The sequence below is a fragment of the Schistosoma mansoni genome, chromosome 1 (genome assembly GCF_000237925.1).
Source record: "Schistosoma mansoni strain Puerto Rico chromosome 1, complete genome".
Taxonomy (NCBI): Eukaryota; Metazoa; Platyhelminthes; class Trematoda; order Strigeidida; family Schistosomatidae; genus Schistosoma; species Schistosoma mansoni.
Genome location: NC_031495.1, coordinates 22,292,591 through 22,316,758, shown reverse-complemented (window position 1 = coordinate 22,316,758; position 24,168 = coordinate 22,292,591). Strand labels below are relative to the sequence as shown.

The 24,168-nt window shown below is 30.5% G+C and overlaps 1 protein-coding gene across 1 annotated transcript in view; it reads left to right on the top strand.

Annotated features, from left to right (window-relative positions):
• Smp_012810 (putative four and A half lim domains) overlaps positions 1-13,537 on the top strand; it is a 14,839-nt gene extending 1,302 nt beyond the window's left edge. The window contains exons 2-3 of the mRNA XM_018793670.1: positions 9,983-10,201; positions 12,647-13,537. Coding sequence (XP_018648159.1) covers positions 9,983-10,141 — 159 coding nt within the window. The 3' untranslated portion in view covers positions 10,142-10,201; positions 12,647-13,537. The remainder of the gene's footprint in view (positions 1-9,982; positions 10,202-12,646) is intronic.
• The last annotated feature ends 10,631 nt before the right edge of the window (positions 13,538-24,168 follow it).

Below are 24,168 nucleotides of genomic sequence, written 5' to 3'. Positions count from 1 at the left end.
ATAAGGTTTCATAGAAAAATTAGCTCTAAATTTTGTACAAAAACTCATAGTTACTTGCAGTTAATAAAATGGTTGGTTGTAGTTATTTATTATTCCTACTCCCTTTTTGCTTGGGTTATTTTGTTTTTTTAAGAAGTTTATTAGCTTACTAAAACTGGTTGAAATTAAGAGTTTATTCACTTCCCAGCCTACCAACTAATTTCGATAACTTGATAAATATTTTATTAACCAGAGTTTTTCTTCACAAGCAGATAGATAACTATATATAGAATTACCATGGGAAGGAGTTAATTTACACCACAGAATTGAGCTGTGACATGAATAGTTAAACATTCAGTTTATGATCAGAGGGTCTTAGGTTCAAGAGTCGCCTCACCTACAGCTTGAGCAGCGGGGGGGGTATAGGCGCGAATGCGGAGTGCGGTAAGCGGGATCTAACCACTATCCATCTTTGCTATTACCAGGTAATGTTATACATGTATGGTAGTTCTTAAATACTTCAATTGATACATTATATAGTAAAAATGGTATGTAAAATAGTTTATTCATGTAATTCTATGAATAAGAAACAATGTAATCTATCAACAAACTGATTTCCTATAAAATATACTTTTAAAAAATATCATATTACTATTAACAGATTATAATAAGTAACATTCTAAGAAATAAAATATTACTGTTTACGTATTCTTTCATCTAATCTGCCTTTTATTTGTTAAGTTGATTCTTATAAAGTGTTTTGAATCAAATCTAAGATATTTAGTAATTCTCTTACAGTCATGTTATTTATAGTAATATCTACGACAACCAGTTGAATTACAATGAGTTTAGGTTATGTAACAAAATGAGTAAAATTATTATTATTTATGTTTTGATCATATTTAGTCGCCTTATTTAACTACATGTGACCAAGTTTATGGATTAAGCAGTATTGGTTTTATCTTTTAACATCTAATAATAGCTATTTTATTTATGCGTCTGAATTTACCATTTATAGTGACATTTACAACCATTGTATTAACTGTACTTGCATTATGGATACATGAAATACAGTTTAGTGTCGGTTACTGTTTAAAGTCCATATTACTTATTCTAGCTTCTGAACAGGCCAATCTATTCATTCTTCTTGAGTCACATTTTGACCATGTCAATTATTTGCTTATTAACCTTGATTGTTTTTATATGAGCGTATGTATGTCCATTTATCCTATTTATCACATGTCCGTAACTTATTTTTATTTGACTACAAATATCGATTAATGCTTGATTAAATCGAGTTGGCTCACACGCCTTCTCCAATGTGCATCACCTCGCTTCGCTCTCTTCTCTTCGTTTCCTTCGCTTCGTCCTTATAATTGTCTGTCCAGATCAAAGAGTGTACAAAGTATACATATTCAAAAATCGATTCTCGTATTTGAATTATTTAATTCCGTTATTCACCAGCGCGATTGGAATCGATGGTTATATAACAGGATCAGCGGTACGTATATCTCAATAGAAATCAGAAACGATCCAAATGAAATATGATTTAGGGCCACTGAAACAGAAACATTATTGAAATTTCTTTAAAATGTCGTATTCTTCAAACTATACTCAGAGATAATGGGAATGATAAAAGATGACATTTCCCTCAATATTCACAAAAATCTACATCAAATATTTGAATGTTTTAAAATTAAAAAACAATGGATTAAGCATGAATATTAAAAGCAGCATGTAAGAAGTTAAAATTTCGATAGAAATTGAAAATTAGCTACTCAGTTAATCAATTTTTAAGTACGGGATTCACATTTTTTGGTTAAGTGAAATAGCCTTAATGTTTACAAGTTATAAAGGTGACAATAAAATAACCAGACTAAAATGTGTTACACATTTACAACTGTAATTTGATGCATTTAACAAAAAGTCGATATTATTGTTGCTATGTCAAGTATGAAAAAAATTCAATCATAATAAGAGGACTCTAAATAATATATAGAATATGATTGCACTGATAGTTGACAACTCATTCACAATACTAATTAGCTGATCACATGGAAATGTTCTTTCTTACAAAAAAGTAGCATGTTTGTTGCTTTCTTTAGTTTATTAATATTTATTACACTGTTATAACACGGAAGTTTTTCGTTGTATATATATATATATATATATATATATTTATATATATATAGGTAGATAGAATAAGTGATTAAAAAACATGGAAGTAAGCATAAAATATATCAAAGAGATTGTGAAAGTAAGGAATGAAATAATTTTATAGTTTGGTGGAATGTGTGGTTAGTTACCAAGTAATAAAATGTTAGGTATGAATAATTGTTTGGTGTTGCATTGTTGCACTAACAGTTGTTTATTAATCCATAGTGTATTGATTAATTATTACACAAAGGTATGTATATAATCCCAATGTCCAGAAGACAGAGTATCAGATAGCAATTGACATAGTATTCTTTTCCTTATCTCTCTTATCCTATGTGTTATACAATTCAATATCCATATATATAGTAGGTTAAACTGTAGATGTATAAAGAATATTTAAAACCGTTTATTTTTACCACTTATAGTGTTTTATCAGTTTCAGTTAAAACATGGAAACGCATTTTAATTTAGCTAGACATTTTAAACTACTGATGTTCCTTTATACCATTTTATTCAAGTGTATGGTTTTTGATATATTTAGAACCATGCTTGTGAATTGTTAATCTTAAATAATGTGGGATCTTAGGGCGCGAATTTCAATTTAATTTAGGCTTAAAATGATTGATTAAATGTTTAAATTGTTCTAATTTTATTATCTCTCAAGCTAAAATCAATATTCAACTCATGTTACTGTGTAATTGAAAATTCAATGAAAAATCACGTCCAATAAAATCATCTAAGTGCTTATTTGAAATATTAACATGCTTGGTTGCAAATGTTTAGTAACAGATGGACTTTAATGTTTCCTTTATTACAAACTGCCTAAGCATTCAACGATTACAATAAAGTAGAAGAAAGTTAGCTTTTACGTAAACGATTTAACGACAATAAAATAAAACCTACAGTATACACTAAATTGAAAAGATTAAATATTTAAGTTAAACTAATTAAGCCAAAACTAAAAAGGTACCAAACTGATTTGGTTGTATTTCTAAGCAGAATATCGATAGATGATTATTAAGTATTTCGTTTAATAAGTCAAATATTCAGCAGTTTTGAAAAATTGCTAGATATATGGCATTAATAAATTCAGTCAATCACGTTAAAACCGGATAGTAAATTCCATTGAATGTTCAGTTCTCATTATTTAAGAAAGTGAATTCAATGTATAATAATTATCATTTGATAACTAAATCAATTTTGCCGGAGAAAGCTCAAGGTATCAACTAAAATCATGGGTATAACTAGATTCTTGATCAAAGTGAATTAACAGACTGTATTGTTTGTAGAGATGTTTTCAGTGCACAGACTAAATGTCATTCTTCATTGATATCCTAAAACTAATTGAATAGAAAATCAGTTCAACAGTACAGAATAATAATTTACAAATTATTAAGGACATAAAGAGTTGCTATTTAAAACATCCTGTTACACATAAATAATGATTACTGAACAAGAATACGGTTGGTTTCAAATAATGCCCCTTCAGATTTTACGGTTTTCAATTTCATTGTATAACCTTATTGTTACTAGGTACACTGTCATTTGTAATCAACAGACATATAAAAACGGGGTAACTGGAAAACACTCAATTTTATATTGTACAACTTTATAAAAATATTTCTTTCAGCCTATTTGTTAATAATCTTTACTTATATCTAATTTATATTTCAAATTAAACTAACCATTAATCAAAAACCCAGATATTCTGAATAAATATATCATCTTAATTTTATCCTCTCAAGAATTATCCACTTCATGTTTTGTGTACACGCTTCATTGAATGATCTTTCGCTTCTACAATAAGCAATTTAATAGTTGATTGTTAAACTAAATAAATCTTGGTTTACATTTTCAGTTGTTTTATCTTTTTTTATTATTATAGCAAGACTATCAATCAATGGTATTAATCGAAATCCATTTAGAACTGTTGAAATGATTGATCTAAAATATTTTTTTCTTTCTTTTTCCCCCTAAAACTTAATTTGTTCATTTCTGAATGAATGATCACATTACCTCATTTTAATTGTATTTATAATTCATTTCATGAAATAAATAGAATAGAATTAGAGCATAAAAATCGGTTTCATTACTGAAAGCCTTATTATTATTATTAAGCTAATTCAATATAATTGAAATATTAGGTTTAGGTAAACGATTATATTCATAGTACTTTAAATCTTTAAAATATATGTATTCATTCTTCATGTCATAGTTACCAAGTACTTGTTGGTATCATTATCATAAATCATTATGAAATTTCAACTAATTTTAATGTGAGATTAAAGAGTGAAAATGTTTAATTAGATTACAAAATATAAAAACCCAAAAAATATTATACACTTAAAGCTTTAAAATGTAATATCATATTAGTATAATTATTATGCTAATTAATTCGAGATCAACAGGCTGGATTCCATAAGGATCGGTCGAGCACAGATCAAATTGTGACACTACGGATCATCGTTGAACAATCAGTTGAGTGGAACTCGTCACTACACATCGACTCAGTCGACTATGAGAAGGCGTTTGACAGTATGGACTGGAGAACATTATCAGGCTTCCTCTTTCTTCTGATGATTGACTGGATTATGAAGACTTCGACATCTGAGGGGAAGCACGGAATACAGTGGACATCTCAGAATCAATTAGACGATTTGGACTTCGCAGATGACCTAGCCCTCCAATCCCATACACACGAACAAATACAGACGAAGACAACTAATGTAGCAGTAGCCTCTGCATCAATAGGCCTCAACATACACAAAGGTAAAAGCAAGATTCTCAAATACAACATAGAGAACACCAACGCAATCACATTTGATGGCAAAACTCTGGAAGAGGTTGAAACATTCACGTACCTGGGTAGCATCATTGATGAACAAGGAGGATTTGATGCATATGTAAATGCGAGGATTGGTAAAACAAGGACCGCATTTCTACAATTAAAGAATATATGAAAGTCCAAACAACTATCAACTAATTTCAGAGTTAGGATCTTCAATATGAACGTCAATATAGTCCTACTGTACGAAGCTGAAACGTGGAGAACTGCTACATCTATCGTCAAGAAGGTACAAGTATTTATAAAAAGTTGTCTACGCAAAATACTCAACATTCACTGGCCGGATACTATCAGCGACAGCGTTTTACGGGAGAAGACAAACCAGCTTTTAGCTGAAGAGGAAATTAGGAAAAGGCATTGGAAGTGGATCGAACATACATTGAGGAAATCACCAAACTGCATGATGAGGCAAACCCTAACTTGGAATCCTGAAAGGGAAGCGGAAAAGAGGAAGACCAAAGAGAAGCAGACATGAAAAGGATGGATAGAAACTGGAAGGAACTAGAAAGGATTGCTCAGGTCATGGTTGGCTGGAGAATGCTGGTGGGTGGTCCATGCTCCTCCACGAGTGTTAACAGGCGTAGGTAAGTAAGTATGCTAATTAATCAAAAAAATTTAAATACTATATATATATATATGATGCACACTGCTGAGGAGTCCCATACTAGGACGAAACGGCTGTCAAGTGCTTCCAGGTTTTCTATGGTGGTCTATCTTTAATCGACTCATGAATTCAACTATAAAAATAAGTGTTTATTATGAGAAAAAATACAGTGTGAAATAATAATCTCAATATACAGTTTATTCAATTATAAGTATTTGAATTACTTATTTCATTAAACTTAGCCTAATCACATTTAAGATTGAGTTTTTAAAAAAATAATGATGTGCTAAATTTTGTACTATTTATGCTCTAATTTAAATTAGCTTCAAATTCTTCCTTGTTTGTGATCAGAATATTCACTTATGATATTTCCGCTTTATTCAATAAGGAACTATCACACTATTACACATCTGTTACTAGGTATTAAATATATTACATTATAGAATCTCTCGTACACTTTATCGCAATAAATTAAAAGGTATACTTATAAAAATCAATTTCTTGAATGAACGGTATTTCTTAAAGTGTATAGTAGTCAACCTAATATTTAATCCTAATTGTCACTATATGAATGAAAAAGCATTTTAGAATATGCTAAGTAAAACGAACGCTTTAACGATACGTCTATTTTTGTACAGATTGTTCCAAGAATTTTTAGGCAATTAATCATTAACAAGAACTTTGTACGGAATACTAGCAATAATTGTATTTTCAAGAGTTACCAACTTTTAGAGAGAATCTATGACTAATAGAGTTTATCCATGCAGTACATGAAACATGTATCACCAGTGGTAATGAACGATGTCCAATGAATATTGCGAATTGACCGAAGTTTGATATGTAAACCAACAGAAGCCAATTCAGTGGCCTGAAATTTGCGGGCTAGACCTTCAGCCGACTCATAGATATCAAGCTCTGAAGAGTCCCAAACTAGAACTAAACAGCTGTGCAATACTTCTTATTCTTCAGTGGTTACCTGAATAAAGTTAGTCAGCCATTTCACCCGGATGTTTCACAATTTCTACAATCTCCATCATAAATACTCTTCTCACTTGATTGCGTTTATCGTGAAATAAAATCAAAATAGTAGAATCAATACAGAAGCTTTTTTGTTACTCGTAAATGTTTTATCTTTTCATATTTCAATCTAAATTAAATTGGCTCTGAAGTTATGCAAGAATAACAGCAAAGAATAAACGGTTTTCGCAAGATTTCACATGACAATTTATTGTTTTACATCATCATACTTCCCACTAGAATAAAAACCAATTGATAACAAAAATAAATAGGAAAACGCTAACATAAAGAAAATTGATCAGAAAGCCTAAATAAAGCAAGATAAGATTACTTCTTAAACTTTTCTTGTTCACACTGTTAAGAATTCATTAAAGCAGTTGAATAGCTACATTTTTATCCGAACATTATTTCCACGTAAAACTGTTTACCAGTAAGGGAAATACTCTGTAAATTTCCAACTAAGTAGGTGTAACTATGATGTACATATTTCTTACTATATTCATACAACATTACATGTTTACAAACGTTGTTTTTTTACGGTTAAAAGTGTATAAAGAATGTAGTAAATACAATTGTGTATTTGAATAACATTTACACAACTATTGAAAGACTTTTGTAAGTGACTTTGTTCCAATAATTTAGCTAAGACTTGTAAATAAAACTCGCTATTACTATTTTAATATAAAGAATTTCTGTATAAACACTATATATATCTAAAGTGAAAAAAATGTTAGGAGAGTATATATACGACAATGTGCAAGTAAGGGGTGTGCTTTTGTGTTAACACTAAGCCTGAGTCACTGATATGGACGCTAAGCCTTCTTTATGTTTTTGAAATTTGTGTGCCGTTGCACACACAAGCAAACTGGCAGATACAATCAGAAGTAACGTAAGGGGGGAATTTTTATTCACATGACTGTTCTAATGAGCGATTAGTTTTATGCAGAGAGACTAGCTTGGCAGATGAATACTTATTATGGTATCGTTGAGCACATTTCACAGAAGCTTAGGCTGGGAGGACAGCACATTTCCAGAAGTGATATCGGACGCTATCAGCTTGACAGTGGCCATGGTGTCGATGTCTCTAAGCCCTTCAAAATAAATAATTAATAAACAAAGAATGTCAAATTTACTACAGCTTGCCGAAGTAATTTCCATAAAAAGACAAACCAAATTTACGAATCTAAAATAATTCAGTTATCAATTTTGTCTTGTTATGGTAAACGTATTCGTAAATGTTCGTTGCGCAATTCTTCTTTTCATGACACTAATTATCAATTCCTACTTCTTATCTGGTCTGTACTCAGTCATTTAATTTTCTTAAGTTACAAAACTATGACATTATTGTATTAATTTTAAATAATTATGTCCCTATGTTCTTGGTGGTTTATTCTAGAATATCCCTATATTCAACCTATAAATATTCCCTTTAATTAACATATGAACATTCCTTTTTGTTATTTCATACTTATTACTCTGTTTATTAATCTTCATTGATGATTACTCTACCGACGTTATGACATAAAGTATGTATACTGATCTTTGAAGATTAATACCATTATGTTTAGGTTGTAAACAGTTGACAAAAATGTAAAATATAATAAATTCACCTTATTTTGCTATATTAACGGTTCTTGCTTTAGTCAAATAAATAATTGAGAAAACTGTATGAAAAGAATTAAATAAATTTAGCACGAGTACAAGAACTTTCAGAAGGGGTTTTATGGAGGTTTTAGTAATTTTATATAGTTGAGATCATGAATCAATTGAAGCTAGATCACCAAGGGTAACCTGGAAGCGATTTCGTGGATTGGTTGAGGTTAGACATTAACACCGTTGGATGCCGCCTCAGTGGTCTGTCGGTTAAGTGCTCTGGCGCGAGACTGGAAGGTCCTGGGTTCGAATCCCGCGAGGCGCGATCGTAGATGCACACTGCTGAGGAGTCCCACAATAGGACGAAACGGCCGTCCAGTGCTTCCAGGTTTTCTATGGTGGTCTAGCTTCAGTTGACTCATGATATCAACTATATATAAGAACTTTCAATCTATTTTATACAGAAGTTACACAATCAAGAAATATCATTGCTATATTACTTGCCCTACATAATAAACGAATTCATTTCACTGAGTTCAATACAACCTAGTTTTAAAATTGAACACAAATGGACTCATTGATAAGGCATGCAAAGACGATGTTAGCAATTTTATGTTTAACCTGTTAACATATTATTATATATTCTTCTAGGGTCTAATATATACTTCTTACGAAATGTTTTATGTTAAGATGAATTTGTTGACAGTTTCAACTTCTGCATATAGTATAAATACCTATGATGATTTATATGTAATTATGAATACGAAGAACTATTATGGTGAATTACCTTGATGGAATTAGGCTAATTACCAATATACTAGTTTATACATCAAAAATGAAAGTGAAATAAGCTGGAAAATTTTTTTTCATGATTTGTACAAAAGTACTAAATAAATGTACAAATGTGAATCTTTATATCATAACATTACTCCATTGATTCAAAAATGATGTGAACATGTTTGGAAAATAAAAGGTAATACAACAAGCATTTAGAAAGTATGTATAAACTATCAACAGGATGGTTATGTAAGTATAGATGAACAATGTTTCGCTACATGATCTATTAGTCTAGTTTCTTTCACTAATACATTTTATTGATATACAGTACTGTAATTTGTCCATAATTCTATTTTATTACCACATTTGAAACATTTTACATCATACATGAAAGTATCAAATGTTATTATAATTTTTTATTTCTGTAAAAGTCCGAAATTTTGGACAGCTTTTACATTCCAATATCTTTCAAATTATCCTTCTTTTTATTCACCTCTGGAAAATAAGGAACAAACAAATTAGGTAATTGGCTGCTTTATAAAGAACTAGTAAATAATCGAAGAGTATTTACTGCAATATGATCAAAGTCTCATAACCATGATTTAGGGAGGAGGATACGTATATTAAGTACTCAGAATTTAATTTGAGAAATTATTTTTCAGGTAATGGAAAGTGTATACAGGAAACATTTGCCATAAAATACTACTGTGAAAAATACGTGAACTTAAGTAGTCACTATTCTGACAATAAAATGAGTATATTTTAGATTGGAACATCTTTTCCTTTTTTTTGTAAAAAACTAATCACACTTTCCAAATGCTCGTTAAGAACTGTGAATTTGTGAGATTAAACACTCTGAACAATGTAGTAAATGAAGGTATCCCAGTCCGGACTATTTATCATTGCTTCAGTGTATACTAAATCAAAAAAGCATCTTATATTTATTTCAAAAAATACACAGGTATTGTTAATGTGCTTTTAATTTTCTGTAATCATACTTTATGTTGTAGACATGCAGTAAAATAATTGATCCATCCGAACAATATATGACATATAACGACAGAGCTTATCATAAGAATTGTTTCACATGTGCTGCTTGTCATCAAAGTTTGGCCGGCAAACAGTTCTGTATCAAAGATAATGGTTATTATTGTCCTGAACACGTTTAAGAATAAATGTGACTGCTATGTTTTGTTTCAAATAAAGACAAATTTCATAAATTAAAGTATGTAAGTGGCTAGATGGTGAATTTTTGTGTTGCTCTCTATAAAAATTAATTTTTAAATTTCATGTAAAAATTATCATTTTAAAATGACATAATCGTCAAAAAAACAAAAACATGAACAGTTTTTATGAAACTCAAATTATGAGATCTGACACGCTCTGTATGAAGTAGTATCTATGATATGTCTTGTGTCATAGAACGTTCATAACGTCTGGCTTATTCAAATAAACGTGACAAATTAAGTGTTTACATATAGTGTATTCGACTGTCCCAGAATGCTTTCATGCTGTTGAGTGATATTTAAAGAGAGAAATGTAATCAATAAATGAATCGTAGCATCATTCTTTCAAATCTTAGCTTCTCTGTATGTGGTAATTAAGCTATGTAGAATGAATGTTCATTTACAATGAAATCATTTAGACAAGATTCGCTCCATGAAGTATTATTCAGATCATGTTACTATAGTAAATTCTAGTATATTTCATCGTGAAATACACAAAAACTATTTATATTTGTATGGCTTCATCAAAAATTTGTATCTTGTGTACCAGACTGCTTTAAATGTATTTATTCTTCAGTGTATAAACTCCTAATGATAAATATTTAATAAAAATGAAAATAATATTACATCACAAGATGAACTTATGAATGAATGCTGATAGTATCTGTTATGTTTTGGCATTTATTCGAAATTGACTAAAATCTATAGATCATTTAACAGATGTTTCATATTAGAAGGGAACTGTTTATCAACGAATGCAACTATGTTCCATTTGAAATCTAAGCGAGGATGTTTACTATCTCATTAGTAAAAACCTTAAAAGTATTTTCATAAGATGGGCTGTAATTCCACTTTCTTTGACCTAAACGTGAACGAAAATAGTTAATTAATTGATTAATTAATTAATTAAATAATTGAATCCATAATTCGAATAGTGTCAAAAGAAACTTTTCATGAAAATTTGCACATTTTCTAAAATGTGTACGCATAAAAATAAACAAGTCATTAAGAATGAACCTGGATTATTTTGCATTCCTTCTAATATGGATATCATGGAATTTCTTGTGAAGTAAACAAATCCAACGATTTACTATAAAAAGTAAATCCATATTTTACCCATAAATAAGTTTAGTTTTGATAATTTCTAAGTCAGTTGTTCCTTCGATAATTACAATACTTCTGATAATCTTTGTACTCTTATTATACAATCCGAATCTTCAATAATAGATCTTAGTTAATAATTAGTGTCATCCAGTGTAGTGATGGAGAACACAAGTGAGGACCATCGAATGTATTAGACTACAAAATTACAGAACATCTTACCAAAATCTGCGAACCATACAACAAATATTTAATTTACAAAATGTCAATCAATTGTCACAAACTCGACTGCTCCTTTTTGCAAATATCAGTCAATCATCTCAGACTTCATTGTTCTTACATTTCCATTCCAATTGCATTCCGTATCCGTTCTTTTCTCATCGATCATCTCGACCATCTGCTGCCAGACATTCTATTCCTGACTAGTGTTATATACTACGTATGTCAATATAAGTAGCATACACCACACCAGCTGTTTGATGTTAAAACATAATAAATTTGTATAAATGTGTATTAGTTGCATGGAGTTTATCATATACGGCTATGTTGTTTTCATCATTATTCGAATAATAAAACAATCAAGTCACTTAATAGTTGAACATAACATCCCATCTCATCAAATTCAAGCTTATTTAGAGATTTTAACTAACTTGTATATTCGCTAGATTATATTTCTTGACTGTTATCTTCTAATCTAAACGTGAAAAAAATATCAAAGTCATTTATTGTTCACATTTACCAGATAACAACTAAAGATGTAAACTTATCTATGTAGTAAGTTTTAAATCTATGGGGAATTATACATTTCAGTTTGGTCATACAAAATCACAATAACGGACAAAAATATTAGACCGGTACATTTTTAAAACTCTGTATTGAATATTAGCATTTGAAATATTTCTATTTTAAATGCTAAATAAAACCAAACAATTAACTGCCTATTAACTACTTAGTATCAGAGGGGTTTAATGGATATTACAGTAATTTTATATAGTTGAAATCATGAGTCAATTGAAGCCAGACCACCATGGAAAACCTGGAAGCACTAGACGGCCGTTTCGTCATGTGGAGCTCCTCGGTAGTGCGCATCCATGATACCGTCTCTCGAGATTCGAACCCAGGACCTGTCGGCGTTTAACCTCGAATCTCGCGAGGCAGAATCGTGGATGAGCACTGCTGAGGAGTTCCACAATAGGACGAAACGACCGTCCAGTGCTTCCAGGTTTTCCATGTTGATCTAGCTTCAATTGATTCATGATCTCAACTGGTAAAATTATGAACTATTTCATCAATATTTTCATATAATTAAACGTAAAATTCATTGTTTATTTATTTCCTTAATTTTAGAAGGATTTCAAAATTGTTCTTCATTTGAAATGATTATTTCTCGAATTCATTTTCTCATTTTTGTGATTATTCTCCTGAAATAAAAAAAATTATTTATCTTATATATTGTTAATTCAATATAATTTATATTTCACATTTTATGTATTTGAAATGAAATCAAAAAGATGAAAATATTTGATGTCAAAAATATTTGACCTTATTATTACGTAATAAATCAATTAACATGATATTACATTATTGGTTGCCTATATTATTGTTTACACATTTCAAAAGTGTGTAAACTAACCTTTTGGCACACTTACAATTTTCACCAATTATCTTTGTTATTTTCAAAAACGGTAAAAACTCCAACAAGTTTTCATTGATTTTTTATTGGTTAAAGTAGTTGAATTTTATGTTAATTTGAATTGATTTCTGTTTTTTTCTTAATTATCTTATATACTACTTATATACTAATAATATAGTCCGTCAGCAGAGAAACTAACTATCAAGTGTAAACATTGTTTTGGTTACTGGTTATTTAAAAAAATTCAATGTTCTTTTAATAACTTATCTTCAATAAACAACGTATCCATTATAAATAAATGATTTAAAACAAAGCTCTTAAGTCATACCAAGAAATGGATATCAACATTAGCCTAATTTTTAATGAAATACACACAAATCAAACTGGATACAAACAAAATTTTGATTATTAAATTTGTTTTCTAAACAGCTATGATTTTATTTTGTACATCGAAAAAAAGAAAGGATAAAACATTAGTAAACGTTTATTGAAGTTACCAACTGAGTTTGTTTTTTGTTTGTTTGTTTTTGGTTTCTGCTTACGTTTTAAATTTTTCTTCTCAATTTTATGCCTTTGATTTATAAGAAATAAAAATTTAAAAAATCAAAAAAATGAAATTATTCAAGCAATCTATCTATAGTGTATTCGCTACTATCATTGTTACTATGATATTTGAATAGCAAGTATACAGTTAATTGTTTCTGAAAGTATGTTTAATTTCATGTAATACTAATTACATAATATGTAAGTCAAAAAATAACTGCATAATCATGTAGTTAGAATTCACTTGGTATTGTTTGTTTGAATCTTCCCATTGATTTTTAGGACCGCAAACAATATCAAGTGAATTCAAACTTCACCCCATTGCACAAGCAAGTGGTTATTAGGACTCAGTAGATGAGTGGATAACACGATGGTGTTAGAAGCGAAAGGTACTGGGTTCAAGACCCAGAGTGAACATCAACTCTGAGATCTACGTACATCCAGCTGACGAGTCACAAATAGTACGAAACGCGCGTCCTGGATTTCACTGCTAGCCACTATCCATCTTTGTTTATAAATATGTGGTCAGTTGAAGATCATCAGTTTATGTAACTTGTATTCATAAAAGGAATTGGTCTACAAAAATTAAGCACTTTGAGTTGAAAGTTCTTTTTTTTAATGTGAAAACTTTAGATGTTAATAGTTGGTAGTTTAAGTGGAGTTCTGTTCACTGACCTGAATAGTTTGATGATGGAGCTACACTAGACTACATAATGCCTGTAACTAACAAGTACCATAATAAAAAATTTATATTTTATTGTAATAATTAACAGGAAGTAAAAACGTTTTCAGTTTCATTTTTAACATAAACTACTAGACAATAAAATGACTAGTGATTAAGTTTTACTATTAAAAGAACTGTTGTTATATACTTCAGGAAATATGAAGACCAGTAAGTTTTCAATTGTCTAAGTCTACATTATAGCAAATAAAAAAAATAAAACTTCCTGTAAAATGTTTTTAAGCTGAATGTTATAGAATTTATTAAACTGTCATTTAATTAACTAAACAAGATTTCATAATTATTGGACATTTCTATAAACTAAGTAAACTTCTCATTAAATTAGCTCATTCTGTAATTCAATTGTTCAAGAATAGAATATTATTTAAATGATGTGAGAACAGAGTTAACCAAATAAAGTCAGTATAGTAACTACAAAAAAAAAACACAGTGGTGAATGCTTTTTTAGAATAAGTTCTACTATAAATCTTTTCTGTCCTACTAATAACTGATGAACATCATTTCAAATGATGTAGTGATCGACATGACTCAGTTACAGTTGGTTAAATATATAACACATTAGCTAGTCTTCTCAATGGTGATGTTCTGATTTCATGTCTGACGTTATAAACCTAGGAGATAGATATTTAAAGATGTTATCTTGAGAAAATTACCTCTTGTAAGTCATTCATTTGGATATTGGAATCCACTATTCACTCCGATAAATTCAATACCGGACTAACTTAAAGACGATTATTATCCCATACGATTGAGACGTTTTTAGTTTGGTGTCAATCAATTAGTTACAATCTTTTAATTTATAATAATTCTTATCATCACGATAGACATTATATTTCAATCATTCCGTCGAACATTCGCATTCAAGGACTGTTATCAGATTGAAAGCTATTAAAAATCTAAACCAAACTCAACGGGTATTTGAATTTCTTCAGTTGTGTATACCTACTACTGTCCAATGAATTAAAACAACCAGGTTATTGCTGGCATTAAAAAAACAGATTACATATTTTCATTATTGGAAAATAGTAACTGATCTTAGTTACATTCAACTGGTTTACTTTACAATTCAATAACATGTATCATTTAAAGAAAACAGATGACTGTTATGTAACTATTAAGCCAGAGTTTAGAAAATATTAAACTTGAAAAACTGCATATTCACTTACCAATTCTAAAAGTCTAATATCATAGGTCAAATACGAATCATTCATGTCAATCAAATGTAAATCACGTAAGAGGTTTTTATTGTATTCCTCGTTTTTCTTCAAAAAACAAAAAAACAAAAACAAATAAGTCTATCCGAATACATGAATCTGTACAAATATCAACGTCTTCTTTGAAACTACTGATCATATAATGTAGTTGAAAAAAAGAGTATTGTAAACAAGTTGAAATGGAAATTGCAATCCACTACCATTACATAAATGTTAAATATATTTTTGGTTCCAAAGTCTTTGATATTTATGAAATAACAATCACCTGTAATGAATATAACAGATACATTAAAAATTTAGGATGAGAATCTATTATCCATACACAAACCTGTTACTTTCTAACTCATGAAATGTTTTTATGAAGTCTGTTCAACAGAAAAAGCTTGGACCAGATTGCCAGGCGAAACGTTGGATTTACTTCAAATTCATTTGCTGAAGTTTTACAAATATATTCCCCCTATCTAATGTCTCATATCAACTCGACGACAAAATACCGTGAAACTATTCGTTCTAATTTAGACGGAAGTTCATATATAGATTGGATTAGTGCTCAAATTCAAGATTTAGATATAGAATAAATAAAAGTTCAGGATTCCGGTCTGTTATTTATCATATCTTTTAACGTCCACAAGACTTTATCACAATTACATTTGAAAGTTTAACCAAAGTTTTATCCTATCAACTTTTATTGATCGGAGTAGATACTATATCTTGTTTCGACTGACGCTGTGCCGATCGGCATCAAAATCGGACGTAACGATTAAATGAGAATCCATGAGAAAAGAAACCAACCTTCTTCGTTTGTGAAAGCACATAGTATTATCTCTCCAAATAACTTTTCTAACTGAAACACTATTCCTAACCTCACAGACAAAGATTTTCCGTTACATTTGAAACCTATTCATCTTCTCTAACTTCATGCATCATGTTTCAAAATCATAAGGCAATGTAAATGGAGCAGAAACACAGAATATTCACTATTTGATATCCAAATAAGTATTCTACCAAAATCTGTGCATCTGTGATACGATTTCGTTAAACACTAGTTCACTATAGCTGAGAAAATTGCCGCTAAAACAAACGGCTGGTGAGTTTCATCCTCATTTACACTAACTGTCTGTCAAACTGATTTCCTTCAATTGTTGTTGATAGGTTTCGTCTGACTATTCAGTTAGTGTCAAGGATGTTAATAAACAGGAAATCACAGGCTAAAGGTATTTTCACTAGCCAAAATATATTTATAATAAAGCTACTAATTTTATTGTAATCATGAAATAACCAACGTTTGATAACTACTGAAAATCTGAGAACACTGGACGACCGTTTCGTCATAGTATGGGAATCCCCCACCTGTGTGCACTCACGATCTCTCACGCAGCAATCAAAATTAGGAATCTCGGTCCCTCGCACAAACGTCTAAACTCTAGACCATTGAGAAGGCATGACTAATGTCAATACATTCACGATATTGCACAGCTATCTTCGATAGTTGTCTTACAGCCAACGCTGGTAATCTAACATTGATTGACTCATGGTCGCAATAAAAACTTAATATCTACACGACCCTAGATTATTGGTTTTCATACTCTTTGGTCTAAATTTAATGACAGTAATTAAGCAACTACTTCTTTCATTAGGAAATATAAATGACAATACCATATTTTGTATCCAACTACCATACCACATGAAATTTTTTTTAAAACTAAAAGGTCATTTAACAATCACAACTTCAATTCGCTAGATTCAAGATATGCTTAAAAAATATCTTATATAAATCAACAGATATTCTCTAACCAAAAAAATGACATTCCGACATTTAAGGTTCATATTTCACTAAAAATCAGTTGAATAGTATCAAAACAACCTAAATACCCTAGTTCATACCATAATTGTTTTAACAAAAAAAAGATTTAAAAAACCTCTAACTAGTGACAGATTGAAAATACATCAAAATTCCCCACAATATCTGAAAACTGGGTAGATCGACGAACAGATTACCTAGACATAATCACTAAAAGTTATTTCAATGATTTATTATTGTTACTTGTTGCTTCAAGTATTTACATTTCGCAGAACAATAATAACACTGTTTTAATATACTGACAAATTACCAAAAAAAAGTAAACATTTAACACATCGTATCTTAGTGCAAAAAATTTGTTTCTGTCGTAGATTTGAAATCGTATTTTAAGCAACTAATTCAATCATTCAAAACCTTAACAAAAATTGTTGTATATGCTGATCTTCCATGTTCTGTAGAAAAGTGATACCTTATTATTAGTTACAGCATTTATATTCAAAGTCCCAGAGTGAACGTCAACACTGAGATGTACGTACATCCGGCTGATGAGTCCAAAATAGGACGAAACGTGCGTCCTGGATTCTACTGCTAGCCACTATCCATCTTTGCTTACCATGCTTGTGAATTAAGGCAATATTGAGGCAATACGCACTGTATGCACATATGCCAATAAGAGACTGACCAGTTGCAGTTCTAAACATCAATGGGAATATTCAAACAAGTAATACTAATTGAATTTACTACTGAATTATTTAGATTTATTTGATTATATTCTGAAAAAGAATTATATGTAAAAATGATTACGGGCTCACCAAAACACAACTTATTTGATATGTCGATCTATCTTGGGGTAATCAGATAAATGTTTGATAACCTTTAATTCTTCACGTAGAAAATCATCAGTTTATCACACAATTCACCTACCACTTAAAGGTTCCTTAAACTCTTTAATTTTTTTTTTCAAATTGCAATATTTATTTTTAATAGCTTGGTGAACAGTCGAGTATTGTGAAATTTCAACGAATGATGGTAATGGAATTAAACGTGGAAATAAGATTTTAGAAGATATACTTCGATGAGTATCATATTTTTTTATGATATTTCATTCTCGTCAGATCTAATCCACTTTATTCGTTCACTATAATAGTAAAGAAAAAAGTGAGATCTTGTAAAATAATTTTATCTAAGCTGATTATGTAAAGTCATTTGCTCGAAACGCCTGTTATTCATTTAAACATTAGAATCACCAACTAATCAACATCAATTAGCTATTTAGTAATTCACATTTTATTCAAGTAAAGCTGTTATTGGACAATTATTAAGTCGTGGTGAACGAGAACACAAGTGTGGACAATCGAATGTATTTGAATACAAAATTACAGAACATCCTTATAAAATCTGAGAACCATACAGCAAAGACTCCATTTGCAAAATGTCGATCAATCATCTCAAGCTTGACTGTTCCTTCTGCAAAATGTCAATCAGTTGTCTCAAACTTCATTATTCTTTTGTTTCTACACAACACATTCTTCGTTCTTCTTTCCTTTCTTTCGATCTTCTTAACCTTCTGCCACCAGATATTTCACTTCCAAATAATGATACATACTACTTATATCAGTCGACATCAGTAGCACACACCACAAAGTGTTAAGGATAGTTTGCAATCCTACTATGTAAATTAAATTAATAAATGTTCTTACACTTAACTGCTTATTTTTATTTCAGCTGAAAATATTTACAAAATCTATTTATTAATGACCATTAATGTTCATTATCAGAAGGGGTTTTGTGGAGATTTAGTATTTTCATAGTTGTATTAGTCTTCTAACTTAGAATAGGTCTAATTTTAGGTCAGTATAATATCTTGATTTATTTGCAAGCAGAAAATGTATTGTCATTGGTGAAAATTAAACAAAAAAATATCATGTTTCACGTGACTTTATTAATTACTTCCTTATTTATTGTTTTTCTTTGATTGATTATCCTTACCTCTTATGTCAAACAGAAAACTGACGCTTAGTTTCGTTTAAAAGGTAAGATTATCTACTAATACTATTAACTAGCTAAGTAGAATTTTTCATTTTCACAAGAGCATAATGTTAATCAGTTTAATTTGTAATATTGAAATTTATATTCCAGTTCAAAGTACTTTAAAGGATGAATATGGAAACATGAGTTATTCAGTTTGATTCTTGAAGTTCCTCAGCTTGGAAACTGTGCTTAGTGAAGTGCCTCACAGGAGAGTTTTGGGGACAGTATTCTTCCTCCTGTATGTAAATGACCTCAGTCTCCTATCATCATCGATTTTGTTACACGTTGACGAAGTCAAGATATATAGAGCGATAAAATGTAAAGATGATAGCTTAGAGCCTCAAAATGACCCGGAGTCATTACCTGAATGATCTGAAATTTGGCAGTTACTGATAAATGTTTTCAAGTGTATTATGATGAATGTTGGTCATCAATGTGCAGATACATACACGCAAGATAATATTGAGCTACTTGTTGTCCAAACACACAACGACTCAGTAGTGATCGTTATTCAAGACTTAAAAACTGATGCACACTGTCGTGCGACAGCTACTAAAGGTTTTAGAACCCTATGTCAATACGTAGGGCCTTTAGCCATGTCCTCACTTTCCTTGTTTTTCAAAACAGAGAATTTACGAGGACAATATAAATAGTTCACAAACCTGGAACAAATTACTTGTCAGTTGACTATCGACTTTCCCATCGACTCACCAACGAATGTAATTCATTGCTCCAACACGTGATTGAATCTTCATATGTCAATGCTTTCAAAAGAAAGTTGGATTATATAATAGACCATCATAGCGAGGACTAACAGAGGCTACTCAGCCTCCTGTCCCTTCCGAAATGAAATTGAAAATGTTTAAAAGCTTACAATGTCACGAGAGGTCTGGATAAAAGTCTGGAGGTCATGAGAAATATAGACTTACTGAAGATGACTGTGGATTGCATGAATATGAAAGAATGTAGGGGAAGGATAAAAAAGTGGAGGTATTAGGAAAAAAGTACAGAGAGAGTGAAAAAACTCGAGTAAATACGAGCAGTTAGTTTACTATATATGTACAATGAAATAATTAAAATGTTTAGAGTCTTGATAGAATGACAGTTTTCATATACTATTCTTTCACACAAAGTTCAGGTTTGAATTGTTGGTTTGTTAATGCTCACCCAATGCATTAGCCACTGATCTGCGTTCCTTTCAAGCCTATATATTGGACTAAGTAAATGATTTAGAAACATTTTGTGATGGATTAGTGTGATCGGACTTGATAAGATATTCTAATAACGATTTATTGGTTGTTTTAAAATTCAATTCTTGATTACTTTAGTCAAAGGTAGGTAGGATGAAATAAGTCATTCAAAACGTTCGTGTAACAAGTAATTTTTTATGATACTATTAAATTAAGGATCCTGTGAAGATCATTTTATCGGGACTTAGTTTGCATCATGAATCAAACTTGTTTGTAGACTGATTTTAAAAAGTGTTCATACTGCGTTGTATGTGAATTTATGATGACACAATCTAATACGAGATAGCTGGTGAATTACATAGTACTAGTATAATGTAGTGAAATTTCGTACCCATATTGTAACCAAACTTCATATCAAATCATAGTTTCGATAGTGATTCAATGCAATAATTATCTAGGGAATGATTGAAAAATCAGTCAAGAAGGGAAATAATTAATTCATTAATCAATATAATAAAAGCCAACTGTTTAGTACATATGTAATATGTTTCATTGTACACTAACCAATGATATTCTTAATCAATTTTTATTCAGATCAGTATATATTGGTATATATATTTGGACTTTATATGTTGAAGTGTGTTGTATATGTCGAACATATTTTTTTCTAAAATTGATAAAGGAAATGGTAATAGTGCAGAAACATTTGTGAATAGTAGCTAAAAGAACTAATGAAAAAATTGATATTGTTTTATGAAAAAGGGAAAGGTATAAATTTAGGGCGTTTAACCTGATTTATTGAATCATTTCAGAACCAAGAAAAAGAAATCTTCTAAAAAATAAATAGGATAATATCAATTACACAATAAATGCCTAAGCTAACAATATGAAAATTTAGATGACATTTGATATTGTTTTGAATCAGAACTAATCCATCAGTCAGTCAGCTACAAGGTAGGACCAGGCACAAATATGCATCGGTCCAAGTTACCATACCTCGTTAGCACAACAAGATGAAAACCGGATTCATAGAAGTAGTTAATTTAGTGGTGGTAGTATATAAAGAAAGGTTGTATATAAGGATATAGCATAGGAAGGAAGACAGATATGAAGTGATTTTAATCTCAAGGTTTAAGGGAAGACAGAGAGTGTATACGCCAACGCCATTGTGATCGATTCTGAGCCATATCACACAGAGTCTCCAACCATTGGTTACGACAGTCACGCGGACCCCAACCAGGTAGTCTGTATCTATTAACATGGCTCAGACTAGAAGTTAGTGACTTCAAGCTCTGATGCCACATTTTGGTTTAGCAACCCCTAACTTTCAACCATCCCCAATACTAGTTAGCATAGCGCGTCGTGGTAATCGGTGTTCAGGCATACGTAACACGTGGCCCAACCATCTCAGCCGATGAAGATTCATAACCTCATCAACTGATCTATTATATAAGCCTTGAATTATTTATATAGCTTGATCTGGAAAAATAATTTAATTAATTATTTGAAATCGATCTTTCATATAAATGTTACAATATGAAACCTGGATTACTGGAAATAGAACATAATCAAAAATATAAATATGCGTTTATAAAAGTACGCAAATGTTTCTTTCGATCATGTTAATCAGCTGTCAATTGTAACTAAAAGGTTAATGCTGTTGTAATATTGAAATATATACAGAATATAATTTGAATGTTACATTATCATTTCATTGATGTAGTGTGAGGTAAGTAGTTCGACTGACAATAAAAAGATTTATTGCACAATTGATGAAAACGTAAAGTACTTGTATTTAGACAAAGATATTTTGAATATCTTCGTCCTTCAAATTTACTCTTTCTAGTACACTTTAACATTTTTTTTCTTATGATTTACTAAATGGTAAACATTGATGTTACGCCGGGTAATAGTAGCGGAAATGAAAAGGATGAATAACAAGTGGAAAGAACTAGAAAGGATTGCCCAGGATGGGGTTAGATGGGGAATACTAGTGTGCGGCCTATCTTCCTCCACGAGGGGTAACGTCAATGTCAAGAAAATTATAACAAGTTCTCAGCAATTCGCTTACAATGTGGTCAAAGAATGTTAGAAATAATAAAATATATAATTTCGACATTTCCTCATGGCGATGGCAATATTATTCAGTCTCCTCAATGTTTATGATAACAATCATGTAATATTTGATAACTATGATTTCTAATCGTTAATTTGATGTTCTGGAACTTTACCTCCCACTTTTTGTTTATTAATGTAAAACGAAAAAAATTTTATAACCTTGTTAACCTTATTGAAATCTTTACTACATCATGATACACATAATTATCTCTAATCACTCTTGTATATATAAGTATGTCAATATCTGTAATAACTTTGACTTTTCAGTATTATAAGTTGTTAGCAGCTGATGATAACCTGACGAAATAAAATGAATTTATATTATTCTGCACCAATCTTTGATTTTGTTCTCTTTATTTGTTTAGTTAAATGGGTTAATAAACGTCAAACAAGATCAAAACTTCATAGTTCATTTTATGATCGCCGATAAAATCCTTGAACCACCATTTACATTCTAAAATATAATTTCACGTTTTATTTCTTTAGTTAAAGATTTTGCCAACAAACGAAGGCTTAATCTTATTGTAACGTATACAGTTTTATTTGTAGTATTCAGTTTGTATTGTTTGTTTGAATCTTCCTAGTGATGGGTGACGATACACCCGGCTGACGAGTCTTAAATAGAACGAAACGGGCTATTTCACTGCTAGTCACCATTTATCTTTACTTATATATATCTAATAGTTTTGTAAAGTACGTTCCGTTGGATTTTGAAAATTGATTTTCTAGCACCATTTCAACCATCTCAATCATTTTAATGATTTTATTAGTTAATTGTGTCATCATATCAATTTTGTAGAGATTTGTTCACTCTAAAAGTGTCAGTTCGTAATGATATATATCTTAGAGTTGAACATATTCTGGTACTTTTACTCAGATAGTGTTTATATTATATCGAGTGAGTGTGCACGTGCCCTGTTCAATATATAACGTGATGATTCCCGCCAATCAGAGGGGAGTGGCTTATCGCTCAGAGCAATGATACACAAAGCCGTATGAGCAGTCTTGAGTACTTATCAGTCCTGCTTTCCGCCTAGCCCAGTCATTAAAGTCTAAAACACCAATGACAGCCTCTGAAATATGAATCATTTATTTCAAGCATACTAGGTTTATGTACCAAAAAAGACAGACCACATCGTACCATAAAATGGAAAATAACACTTGTACAAGATTTAGCCAAAGGTGGTTGTGAATAGGGGGAACAGTAATTAATAGACTGGGGATAACTCAAGAATGGTAAATCGTATAATAATAGTCCATGGGTCGAAATGAAGCTTTTAATAAGAGGGACATGAATATGAATACTTTAGTTACTCAACAATTGTACAATAGGGAATATACATATCATATTGGTTCATAAATAGTTATCAGAGTTACCATTCATAAATCGCTTCGGGATATAACAGTTAATTGTAAAATAATTTATCTAGTTTAGAAGTTTAAAAAAGCAAAACTAACTAAAAGTGTGACAAACGGAACTTTCACATATATTTATTATTACGTTGAATTCAGATAAAGAAGATCTCATTAACTAAATTTCGATTGATCAATGAACACTATTCAAATGGACTTATTTCTCCAATTAAAAGAAAGAAAA